This window comes from Synchiropus splendidus, chromosome 13 (genome assembly GCF_027744825.2).
Source record: "Synchiropus splendidus isolate RoL2022-P1 chromosome 13, RoL_Sspl_1.0, whole genome shotgun sequence".
Taxonomy (NCBI): domain Eukaryota; kingdom Metazoa; phylum Chordata; class Actinopteri; order Syngnathiformes; family Callionymidae; genus Synchiropus; species Synchiropus splendidus.
In genome coordinates, this window is record NC_071346.1 from 12840397 (window position 1) to 12852452 (window position 12056).

The 12056-nt window shown below is 42.2% G+C and overlaps 1 protein-coding gene across 2 annotated transcripts; it reads left to right on the plus strand.

Moving 5' to 3' along the window:
• Positions 1-43: 43 nt before the first annotated feature.
• Positions 44-6066, plus strand: tal1 (T-cell acute lymphocytic leukemia 1). 2 transcript variants are annotated; one of them, XM_053882927.1, is made up of 4 exons: positions 44-195; positions 970-1513; positions 2367-2455; positions 4132-6065. In XM_053882927.1, exons 2-4 carry the CDS (start codon positions 1008-1010, stop codon positions 4653-4655), a joined length of 1119 nt encoding a protein of 372 aa, XP_053738902.1. In that variant the 5' UTR covers positions 44-195; positions 970-1007; the 3' UTR covers positions 4656-6065. The 2 variants fall into 2 exon arrangements, with proteins under 2 accessions (XP_053738902.1, XP_053738903.1); XM_053882928.1 differs by having other exon boundaries at positions 138-195; positions 934-1513; positions 4132-6066.
• Positions 6067-12056: the final 5990 nt, after the last annotated feature.

Sequence of the window (12056 nt, forward strand, 5' to 3'; positions counted from 1 at the left end):
ACATTGCGGCCCGTGTTCCGCTCCCCATACTGAGGGATGCAGCGAGGAACAACACACACACACACACAGGCACACACACACACACACACACACACTTCCACAACTGGAAGGAAAAAAAAAAAAGCTCAGACATGGATGACCCACTCACAAAATGGCTCCACTTACTCAGTAACATCAACAACACGACCAACAACGGTAAGAGCTTAATATTCTATATTTTCCTGCCAAAAAGCGCTTTTATTCAGCGCTACAATCTTTTACAACACCCACAGTCGGGCTTATTAATCACATTAAATATTAAATTATATGATTTTCGGCGTTTTTTTCTGTCAGTGCGCCCGACGGCTGTGCGCAGTCGAGGCCTAACGGTTAAGCCCGTTGTTTAAAAATATATATATTTGGTTGAGCCATCGTTTTCGAATATTCGTCTCTATTATGCTTAACGCCATTTTCACGGGAAGTCGATCATTTTTGGGGATCAAAAAATGCGGTGATCGCATTCGTTTCTTCCTTTGGCACAATGGACCGTTCGGCTCTTGTTCGTTCATAAATCCACGCGTTTGTCACCCAAATTATGAAAATGCTGAATTATATTTGCGCGCCGTGACTGGTTAAAGAGTACAGAGAAAGCAGGGACGCAAAATGATTGTTTACGACGAACGGTTTTTAGCCGCTTCCACTGGACGCAAATCGTGGAAAATTGTTAGTGAGGAAGAATGCGAGAAAACATTCTTGTGAATGTATGCGCAGCCACAATGAATATATGTCCATCAATAGAGCTTTTTCACTTTTGGAAAAATTGCAACGTGAATAAAATTCAATTATCGTGCGGATTTTAAAATAATAATTTGAGCTAAAAGGGCGTCAAATTTGCATCAACCTCGTCATTTTAAATACATGTAAATTATTATCATATATATTTTTTTTATTTAGTCATTCCATAATGTGATTTGACCGACTGCTGTTCAGGGCTCAGTGGGATCGTGTGAGAGGCGCAGGGAGCGAAAATGATGGAAAAGAAGCCGCAGGATTTTGGTCCCGAGAGTCCAGATGTGAAGTCCGGCGTCGGAAAGCAGGAGAACTCCTCCATCGTCTCCAGACAGAACGGATGCAAAGAGGACGAGGAAGGGGAGGAGAAGAGCGGAGGGGGCGTCAACAAGGTGGCTGAGGAGACGGATGACGTTCCTCTGCAGAACTCGAGTAACGGGCCCAGCAGCATCAGCATCATCATCAACAGCGTTGCCAAGGAGACCGCCTCTCACAACAGCCTGGACGTGAAGAGGGAAGTGCCGGTGATCGAGCTCTCCAGGAGGGACGCTATAAAGGCGGTGCAGGAGCTGAGGACCGGCAGCCATTTGGTGCCGATCACCGAACTTCGCAGACCTCCACCGCTGCCGCTGCCGCACACACATCGAGAGGACGCTCGAATGGTCCAACTGAGCCCAAACGCGTTTCCTGTCCCGGCCCGGGCGATGCTCTACAACCTGGCGCAGCCTCTCGCCGCCATCAACAGGTAAAGTTACGCCAAAATACACGCGGATTATTACGAATTTATATAGGTCAGCGTGTGCGTGCTTTCAGGTGTGTGTGTGTGTGTGCGTCTGCATCATTTGCTCCAAAAATCATTGTGTGCACTTCTTGTGTGCAGTTTTCCCATAGTGTGTGAGTAAAGTCGAACATTTGTACCCTGTGTGTGTGTGTGTGTTTAAATATATACGTGTGTGTGAAAGTCCGCATGTTGTATTATGTGTGTGCGCGCGTTTTTAGCGGCTTTCCTGGCGCTGTTTGCGTGTGTGTGTAATAACGCTGTAATAGGACCTTAAATATTTGTGTGAAATTAAAAATATTGTTTTATCGTGTGTGTTTTCCGAGGTGTCACAGTTTGTGTTTATGCAGTTAATATGTAGTTAGACACCGTGTGTGTGTGTGTGTGTGTATGCACTTGTATAGCAATCCTTGTGGGGACTAATTCTTGGAAACACACCCACTTGTGAGGACATTTGTATTTTTTCTGGTCCCCAGAAGGACAAGCCTCATTTTGAGGATTAAAACTTGAAAATAACCAATAATACTGGGGTGGAGTTTGGCTCAAAGTCCTGGTCTGGTTGAGTCATTTGTTTTGGATGGTTAAGTAAAGGGTTATGGGAATGAGAGGTCCCCACAAGGATAGAGATACAAATGTGTGTCTAATTGTAACCTTGCGTGTGTACGTCGAAGTGATATTTGTGCGCTGCCATATGTGTCTGTCCTCGTGCTTGTGTATGTTTGTGAGCTGTTGATTTCTGTGTGTATCATTTAGCTGAGTTTGAAACTTTGTGTGAAGCTTGAAAGTCCCTCTGACACACTTGTGTTCTGTCTATGTCTAGTCTCGGAGGGGAACCAGAGCAGTACAGCATGTACCCCAGCAACAGGGTAAAGCGCCGCCCGGCGCCTTATGAGGTTGAACTCGACGAGGGTAGGCGCATTTTAGATCTTTATAAGTATGGTAAGAGGCACTTCTGCTGTGTCCTTCCACTGCCAGTTTGACCCCTAAACGCCCTTCCTCATCTCCATCACCATCCATTCTCTGACATGGTCAATGATCGGCAGAAGGTGTCTTGCAGGAGCGCATAATAGCAACCAAGACTCGTGAGCAGGATGTAGTTCTGCATGCATTGCTGCATGTCTTTAAAATAACCATTCATCTCCATCACTGCCCACTCACTGCCATACACAGAGGTGGAGGATGGGGGGAGCTGCTGCCTCCATCTCCATGCCAAGGTTTTACTGCAGAGTGGGCTGAGGGATTAAGATAGACTGGGTGTGTTCCAAGGGCGACAAAAGCCTAGGAGACACCAGTGGTGAGGATGGAGGGATGGAGTACATGCAGTGGAGGAGTTGAACATTTCCTACCCAACGAAATGAAAAACAGAAAGTGAATGCATCATTTCACTCGAGGAAAACAACAGAAACACAGCTGACACTTCCTCACTTTGTATCCGGGACGCAAATTCTCTACATGTAACTAAGATGGCGAAATCCATTATTGGTTTTGACCCAACTCTTGCATTCGGTGCATTTCTAAATGACATTTTTCAACTTTAGTAGAACTAGCTTCAAATAAAATAGTCCCATCAGTTTGGAGGCCATTTTCGCACAGTCAGCAAAGAAGTGTTTCATTTTCCACAGTACTTGTGAATACTAGAGTCAAAATATAGTGTATTTAAACACTGGTGATTCAGTGTTCAATGACAATTTTGGGAATGTTTTGTTTGCGTAGAGTTGTAATGCAGTGTTACGTGTGTTTCAAATAGGAACCAATGTTGGGACTGCGCCACCTCCAGCGTTCTTGTATTATGGAACTGTGGAAAACACAATTTATTACTGCTTCACAGCCAATGAGAAACAGCTTTTGTAAACCAGACTGAAGACAGGATTCTTAATATTTAGTTGGAAGACTTGTGTTTTAGTTTATCAGGTTTAAACACAGATTATTTGTGGATAAACGTAGCGATATCCCAAAGTGGAGAAGTACTCGCCCTCCAAATCAAGAAAGTAAAGCTTCGTTGTTGCCTGTAGATCTATTTTCTGTAACTGCAATGTTCACTGAGAAGCTTATGACGCATGTCAACAGACTCTTAACTCTATCCAAAGTACAGATGGACATAAAAGGTAAAAGGGAGTGGAAAACAAGCACTACAATCTGGCGACTTTAGATATTCGTCACATAATAAGAAGAAAGGCAAGACAAAGGCACACAGTTTGACCCTTCAATGAAGCTATAACTGTCGTAAATATAGTATTATAGTGGGAACAAACACGTGGGTGAATCAAAGTTCGACATCTCATGTGGGAGACTCAGTTATTCAGGGCAGGCTCAGATGGTTTAGACACATGGAGAGGAGAAACAGGAGCATGTTGGATGGACCACATTTGAAACAGAAGTATGGGGATGAGGTATATGGCTATGCTTGAAGATAGGTGAGGCAAATCTAGTTTGACAGGTTTACAGGCATTGAACTGCTTAACCTGAAATGGAAAGGCACCTATTGCCTCTCCAGAAAATACTCAATTTCAAGCCGCCGTCATGTCCAACAAGACTTGCTTAAAGATGTTAAAATATTTTGTTTCCTCTCCCCCGATGATCCTCAGCTGGTCAGCCAAAGATCGTCCGCCGGATCTTCACCAACAGTCGTGAACGTTGGCGGCAGCAGAATGTAAACGGAGCCTTTGCCGAGCTTCGCAAGCTCATCCCCACTCACCCTCCCGACAAGAAGCTGAGCAAGAACGAGATCCTGCGGCTGGCTATGAAGTACATCAGCTTCCTCTCCAATCTCCTGGAGGACCAGGACGGAGGGAGGAACGTCGGCGCCACCACAGACGGGGACACGGGTTTGTTGGTCGGGGCCCACGACGACGGCCCTCAGGGCGTGCCAAATCAGGACACGGTGGTAGGCTTGGCCAGGGACGATCTCCTGGAGACCATGTCGCCCAGCTCCAGCTGCGGAAGCCTGCCTGACGGAGACGCCGAGGGCAGTCCTGAAAGCTTTGTGGAGGATCAGGATTCACCTCCAGCTCCAAGGACCTTACCAGCCTCACGAGGGACACAGGTTCATTTAGCCGCTCGGGATCTGAGACGAAACGGTCGGCCTTTGGACGGCGGTAACTGTCGATGATGCCACCAAACCAGTTCCACCATAGAGGAGAGAACTAAGAGAGGGACGGAGACGGATTATATGCTCAGGATCCCGTTTGCCCTCATGGATCACTTCCACTCTCTAACAGAAGCAAGACGACACTTTCAAGTTGGAGCGATTGGAGTTTCAAAGACTTGTAAATTCTGCATGTTATCCACCGACCTGAGGATCACGTTTGTTTTGAAAAACCCAAAGACCAAACTAAATAAGCAACAAAGCAAAGGGAAAATTCAGCTTCTTAGATCGCAGCAGAGTAGAGATTTCTGCACCCTGAAGTCATCGGACTCTTTATTGATGTTAAATTTGCCTCAGCTGGAGGCAAAACAAACTTATCTGAGGCCACATACTGTTGTGTTTTGTAAATACGCTTCTAAACAAAGGCGTGCTGCATTCACTTGAGAGAAAATATTGAGTTTTTAACAGGTTTAAAACTGCCTGCTCACTGGATATTTTGAAAATGTTATGGCATTAACACGTAATACTCGCTCACAATGAAGGGTCAAATGATGATGTAAGGCTTATTATTCTTGTTTTCTTTTTTTCTGTCAATACAAGTGAAACGCATCCCTGTTTAAACTGTCATTTACAAATATTTTTTCTTCAAGTGAATGTGATGCGCTTTGGTACATCTACATTTAACTATCAAATACATTTACACATGTTGAAGTAATGTGGTTTCAGATGTACAGTAGTGTGTTTTTTGGGGTTGGAGATGACAGAAGGAACTCAGAGGATAAAAGAGGAGTGACACAGTACATCGAATGTGGTACCATCTGCTGCTGCTGGTGATAAGAGAATGACACCAAAAACAGCATCAGCCAGAAGATGAATTTAATATTTGGTACAAAAAGAACATACAGCGATTCATAAAGTGTACAAATTGTGGGTCGGTGACGCGGTGACATTGACTCATGTGGTCCTTTTAGTATGAATGTCTGTTTTAGTGTTTTTCTTTCAATGACTGTACTGCAGTTGTAGATTAGTAAGGTACACAAATAAATCCCTTCATGCCACATTTGATGCGTACACACAAATCACGCACAGTGTTATTATCATAACAACACCAGCAGTTTTCCGACGCGGACAGTTAAATATTGCTCGCTGTTTGATGGTTGTTCTGCCTTTTTCAGCAGAGCGTAGCAGCCGATATTGGTACCTTTGGTAACTATGGTATTTTAAAGGGACAATGTACGTTTGGTAATGGCTTATTTGTTGTATGATAGCAGTATCTATAAATATATCTGATGTTAAATTGATGATTTTTATAAAGAAAAACATGAATAAACAACACAACATGAACAGCATTGTATGTGAACTCATTGAAGCACTGAAGTTAGCGGTGACACTTATGCTCTCGTGTCAATGAGAAATTCAGTTCAAGAAATTTATGATCAATATTGTATTTCTGTTTGAAGAAGTAATTTAGACTAGTCTAGAAATACAAAAATATGGCCATAAATAACAAAGAAAAAACAGGGATCAAAACAGATGGAAATGTGTTTCCATTGAAATAACGTTAGCATGAAGCTTCTCTGTCGTGAGAGTCAAAATCTCACACCACTGACTCACAACACAATAGACACTGGTTTTGCACCTGAACATACAAACTCACACACATTTTCCCATCTTGAAAAATCAGCTTACAGTATGGTGTTTGTGAGCCACACAAACTTTCATTCATGAGTTAGTTTCAATAGGACTCAGCATTACAAATCTTCCTATAGTATCTCAATTCCCCATGACTCCAAGCACAAAATAAAACGATCAAGTCGCGAGTCAGTAGTCTTTTTTTTTTTTTTTTTTTTCTTAGAGGACCTGCAGTGATTTGGTGATGCATTGGCTAGTCATTGTAGCCTCCAAAATTTGACCTTTATGAATAAAAATTACATTCTCCCCTTCCCCAAATATTGGGTGACACCACAAGAAAACGTTGAGTCAGGTTTTTCCCCGAAAAGGTTTTTCTTTCAATGCAACATGGGGCTTAAAACATGAGGTTCGATCATAAAATATATGACATGTGGCTGCACCGGTAGATAAAAATGATAATAAACATCATATTAAGATTTCTCTAAATATTCTGCACTCTTCTATTCAGTCGGAGCTACTTAAAGTGGCAGCAGTGGTTCTTATATTAGAAGCTTTCACAACCAGTTTGAGATACTTACTGTAAACAGTTCATGTTCTAGACCAAACTGAGAGCTCAATGATGCAGTGGTACACATTTTGATCATGTTAAACACAGCACAAGTCGCAGGCTGAAAAAAATTATTAAAAATGATAATCTGCATATCATTTCAGTCTCTGTTTTCTGTCATTACGCATGTGATAGTTTTTGTTCTCCTTGACGTACAAACAACGCATCAACTTAACCACAGCTTTCATCAAATGCACTTCCATTGGCATCAACTTTTCAGCTTTTGGAACGTTTTAAAATTAATCGTTGACATTCTGCTTGCATTTTTTAATGACATTATTGATCAGACTTCACATTAAAAATGGCTTGCTGAGCTGGATTTGGCCCCAAAGCCTCACATGTCCAAGATGAATGAATGAGATCACTCTTGAAGTTTGAAGTGAAAAGCTAACTTTGAATAACGTCTAAATAAACCTATGATACATGTTCAGCTGATTTTTTCCAAGTTGTTCTCAGACAAAACCCCAAAATAACAAGTGACGTCCTCCCTAAAAAAACTGAACTCATAAAAACATGGGGAAATATTGCGACGGCAGAGATAAATATGAGGCCCAGCTGAGAGCCTGCAGCAGCAGGTTTGTTCTTGGACAATCTGTCCTGCTTTGAAGCAAACCTGGGCCGTAAACGGTTTTGATGTACGTTCCTTTTGAAGGTGAAAAATTCATGGTATCAAAGTTCTGCCGTTTGCTTCAAAGTAAACGAACAAAATTTGACTTCACTGACTTCGGCAAATATTTCTTAAAAAGTTGACTTGCCCATAAAGGACTCACAATGTGTTGCTGCAGTCCAAGCATGTCTTCATGTCATGAAACAGTAAAAAAAAAAAAAACTACTTCTTGTCTTCTACAGACATGTGCCTGTGATGGCACGATGATGGCCCGTTTCAACTTCTTCAATTCTTCCTTCAGCCTGTTATTCCAGCCAAAATCTCAACAGCAGCACTTAAACCTAGCGTTAGCTTTACTCTACCCTCTGAGGTCCCATTTGAAATGCACTTTAAGGTTTAATAAATACCTTTTCGTGGACAGGCCACCTGAGTACATACTAAAAATGCTGACCCCTACGAGCCAGCCAGGACACTCAGATTCTCAGGTGGGTCCCTGACGCCACACTTGAATCTAGGGGCATAAGAGCCTGCTCCATCAGGACACCAGGTCTGCCGGAAGAGATGAAACAAGACAACATAAACACGAATCCGACCTGCTACAACAATTAATTTTTATAGACTTGCTTGCAGTCACGTTATATCGCCCTGCTTTCGCCGAGATGTTATGAACTACAACCATCCTCCATGCATGTTTATACATGGGCCGAAGCACTGTACTGTCAGAAATCTGTGTTTTACTTGAGTTCTGTCCGTACTTTGTGAGCAGCATTCTGAAGGGTGCAGTATAAATAAAATGTTATTGTCATGGGTTTGTCATGAATGATGTGAATTTAGTGTGAGGAATATTTTAGAAGCATGTGGAGGCATGTAAGAGCGCTGAGTCATGCATGGTCTTAAAACTAAACTGTATTAAAATGAAGCAAAATAAAAATTCTGCATGATTAAAAGGCAAAACTCAAAGGGAAAAGAGTTGCAAGGACAGTGACAGTGGTCACCACGCACCAGACAGTGTCAGGACTTTCATATGGGCCATTACAAAAGGCGATACATTGAGCCAACACATTATATTCGCCTCTTGCAAAACCACACCGCAAGGTTTTCTTATACATTCTCCCTACCTCTCATGCCTCGTGTCATGAAGCTTTACATCCAACCAGCTGGACTGGATGGCGCTTGACTCTTCACGAGCTTGACATCATCACAGGAATCTGACTCGGGATCCACCTGCAGACTACGCCTGACGTGTCCTCTGTCTCTGTAAGCCTTTCAGTCAATGGCCATTTTATTTTTTTTCCCCTATAATACGACCCTAAAGCAAATATGTTGACATATCGCACCATCATGAACATGTCACCCCATTTTTTTTAACATTTGTCTGTTTATTTTTACACATTTAATACGACAAAATAATGCATCTTTTCAAAATAACATTTTTATTTTAACTTTCACTTAAGTGTATCAGTATCTTTTCTTTCAATAACCCCTCAGTCAAATGGTGAAATTTTCAGAGTCAGATAAATCGTTTTGTTCCTGGTCAAATTCAAATTTTGGTTCCCTATTCAACAGAGCCACTGTTCTGAGACGAATCTCAGTGTCGTGCCTCACTGTTTTCAGTTCAGTTCAATATGATGAGCTACAAACAACTGACAGACAAATGACTAAAGCAGAAACCAGACAACTATGGCCGCCGGTAAAACCCCCTCAAAGATATTCCAATAAATCCTTAAAAACAACTCCATCATTTCATGATCTAAAAGCAGTAAACCTAGGATGTTTTTTGGAAAATCAGTTGTTTATTTCAAACGGCTGTTTATTTAGAGATCGATTTCACGTGAAATTGCAGCTCTGGACTGAGAATGATTTAACACTAAGTTTTCTGGTATGAAGGTCAACAAGCGAACATCCAGGTGCATAGTTTAGTCTCTATTAATATTCTTGCTATAAATACTGTTGCGCTATCCAGAAGAGATATGTCACACTTCACCGTGCACTTCAAACCAGAAACACAATAATGTGTGTAAAAGAACACGGAGGCTAACAATGGAATGTGCCGTTGACCATAAAGCGAGGAGTAAACGTCCCTCCTGGATGCCTGGAATCCTCACTTCCTCCTACAAGTGACAACTTCCTGCAGAGGTCAACATGGCTCCGTGACCTGCAGGATATCCTGCCATTGTGAAAGTGCTCTCGACAGCCTCTGCTGTTGTGTCTGTGTACGTGGCGAAACAGCCTCTCTGATCGCAGAAAAGTTCTGTGTATCAATTAAAAAAAAAAGGTTTGTTTTAAAGTTTGAAGAGCGGACTTCAAAACTATTGGTTCCAAAGAGCAGCGGAGACAAGCAGATGTTGGTAGACCTCTCCTGACGCTCTCCGGCTGCCAAACATACCTGCCTCACTCTCCAGAAAGACAGAAAAAATGAGGGTTGCGGGGACTGGGTGTGAGAGAACAAGAGGAGGTTTGGGCTTGTGTGTGTGTGTTGTGCATAGAGAAGCGTGTGAGCTGGCGTGTGTGTTTATCAGCTCACTGCAGATGGGTGGCAGAGTGGCTCTCGCAGCCAAATGATTCAGTATGCTAATGAGTTGTTATCAGCCGTGCTGCAGGAACAATATACTGTCTTTCTCTCAGTGGGAATCCAGCCTGCTGGGAGCAGATTACACTGCACACACTGCCAAGGTAGTTATTTATATTTTCTCACTGAGTGGTAGGAAAATACATAAATGCACACACACATACACCAACACGGCGTAAAACCGGGAGATAGGCCGGCGAACAACCGAGCAGAGCGCCATTGGAGCACGTGCACACACCAGCAGCTTAGAGAGTTGCAGAGACAGGAGTGAAATGGTGGAAAGTACGGATAAAATCAGGCCATGTGATCGGCTAAATTAATTAGGCAAGTATAAAAACGGCTTTCGTGAGGGTATAAAATATACGTGGGATCATGTCAGTGCGAGTAGGTGGGTCCCCTTTAGTGTGCAGGCGAACAGCTTTCCTGTTTCATGTCACGGGGGAAAAAAACAGCCCGACGCATTTCTTAAACAGTTCATTTTGCTGCTTTCATCTTCACCACGCACCCTCTAAGCACTTTTTGTACATTTCCAGGGATTAGTTTTCCTCTTTTTTTTTTTTAAAGGACTGAATAGAAAACTCTTCTCATCTTGTTATTTCTCGTTATTTTTGCTTCAAAGACTGAAATCCTGGGATGCGTAATTGAATATAAATATTTGTGTCCGATTTCTAGTCACAGTTTTGATACATCTAAACTACTTTGGTTTTGCTTCTGCAATTTCTAAATTTCACATATAGACAGTCATAAAACATTCCTCGTTTATAAGAGGAGAAATAGGAGGAGAAAAACAAAAACATTGCTAGTGGATCCAAAAATTATTTAAATCAAGAGCAACTTTAACTTGATTTTTGTTCATTGAAATGAAAATGACATGAAAGACGCTGTTGTTAAGAGGAGAGGAATGGAGAACACAGGGGGCGCAGTCGCGTAGACAGCAGCAAAACACGTGAGGCGCAAAAAGCGCAGGGGCCAAGGCTCGTTGTGTGGAGGCCGACATGACTTTATATCGCATATGGCTGGCATTTAACACATGGAAAGATGGTTCAGGTTGGCGATGAAAAAGACTGAGGGAGAGTCCAGAATACGTACAGATACAGGGTGGTTCCAGCGTCAGGCAGGAGACCGACACGACATGCTGGACGTGCGCAAGTTGCTCAACAACCGGTTCTGAGTCGCGTGGTAACGAGGCACAGCAGGGCTCTGTGGAGAGTGTGGAGAGGTGCAACTCCCGGGCGGGATTGTGGGGCCAATGTTCTTGCATATAAAAATTATAATAACGATATCAGCAGATTTATGTCACGCTAAAAACAAAACACACCAAACATACACAAGAAATCAATCCCTTAAATTCATACAGAAAATAGAACTGTTCATTGGAAGTAATTTAAAGGGTGTGTGTCAAGGTGTGGTCAAAAAACACACTCAACATACACTCTTTTATACCCACAGTCAGCTAAAACAAGTGTTCTCTGTTTTAATACGGCATGGAGCAGGGATCGCAAATAATTTTGAGTGAATCCTAAAGTTGCAAAAATAACGAAGCAAACTTTATTTACTTTATATTTATTGCAACGACAATCCATTTTCCTCTGTTCATGCAAAACAATTCATGTTAATAACGCTGTCTCAGTCGGTTGACAGTCTAAATTATTATGTCTATTATCCATCTTTACAAAAGAGAGATGTCCAAGAAAAAAAAAAAACATCTTACAAGAGAACATGGATCTGAGCTTTATGAATCAAAGACATACCAGTGTTTTCGGGTATTGCCGGCCACATAGCTCTTTCTATTGACCAACGTTAACCAGAGCGCATGTCCGCAACACGCTGCAAATCCTCACTAGGTAGAAGCCGAAAATGCTTGCTTCAATATGACATATCCACCAAATGAAACCATTAAATTTGACCTTGATTTGAGCTTTTTTTGGAGAAAAAAAAAATGTTGGATAAATTACAATGCATCTTTTGTGTGTCGCTCTTTAAGGAGATAAATATAATAAAAGAAAACAT

Bases quoted from the DNA above. Each gene is read 5' to 3' on its own strand.
- tal1 (XM_053882927.1), top strand. From the start codon at position 1,008: ATGATGGAAAAGAAGCCGCAGGATTTTGGTCCCGAGAGTCCAGATGTG. The intron at 1,514-2,366 runs GTAAAGTTACGC...GTCTATGTCTAG, and splicing joins CCTCTCGCCGCCATCAACAG to TCTCGGAGGGGAACCAGAGC. The intron at 2,456-4,131 runs GTAGGCGCATTT...GATGATCCTCAG, and splicing joins TGAGGTTGAACTCGACGAGG to CTGGTCAGCCAAAGATCGTC.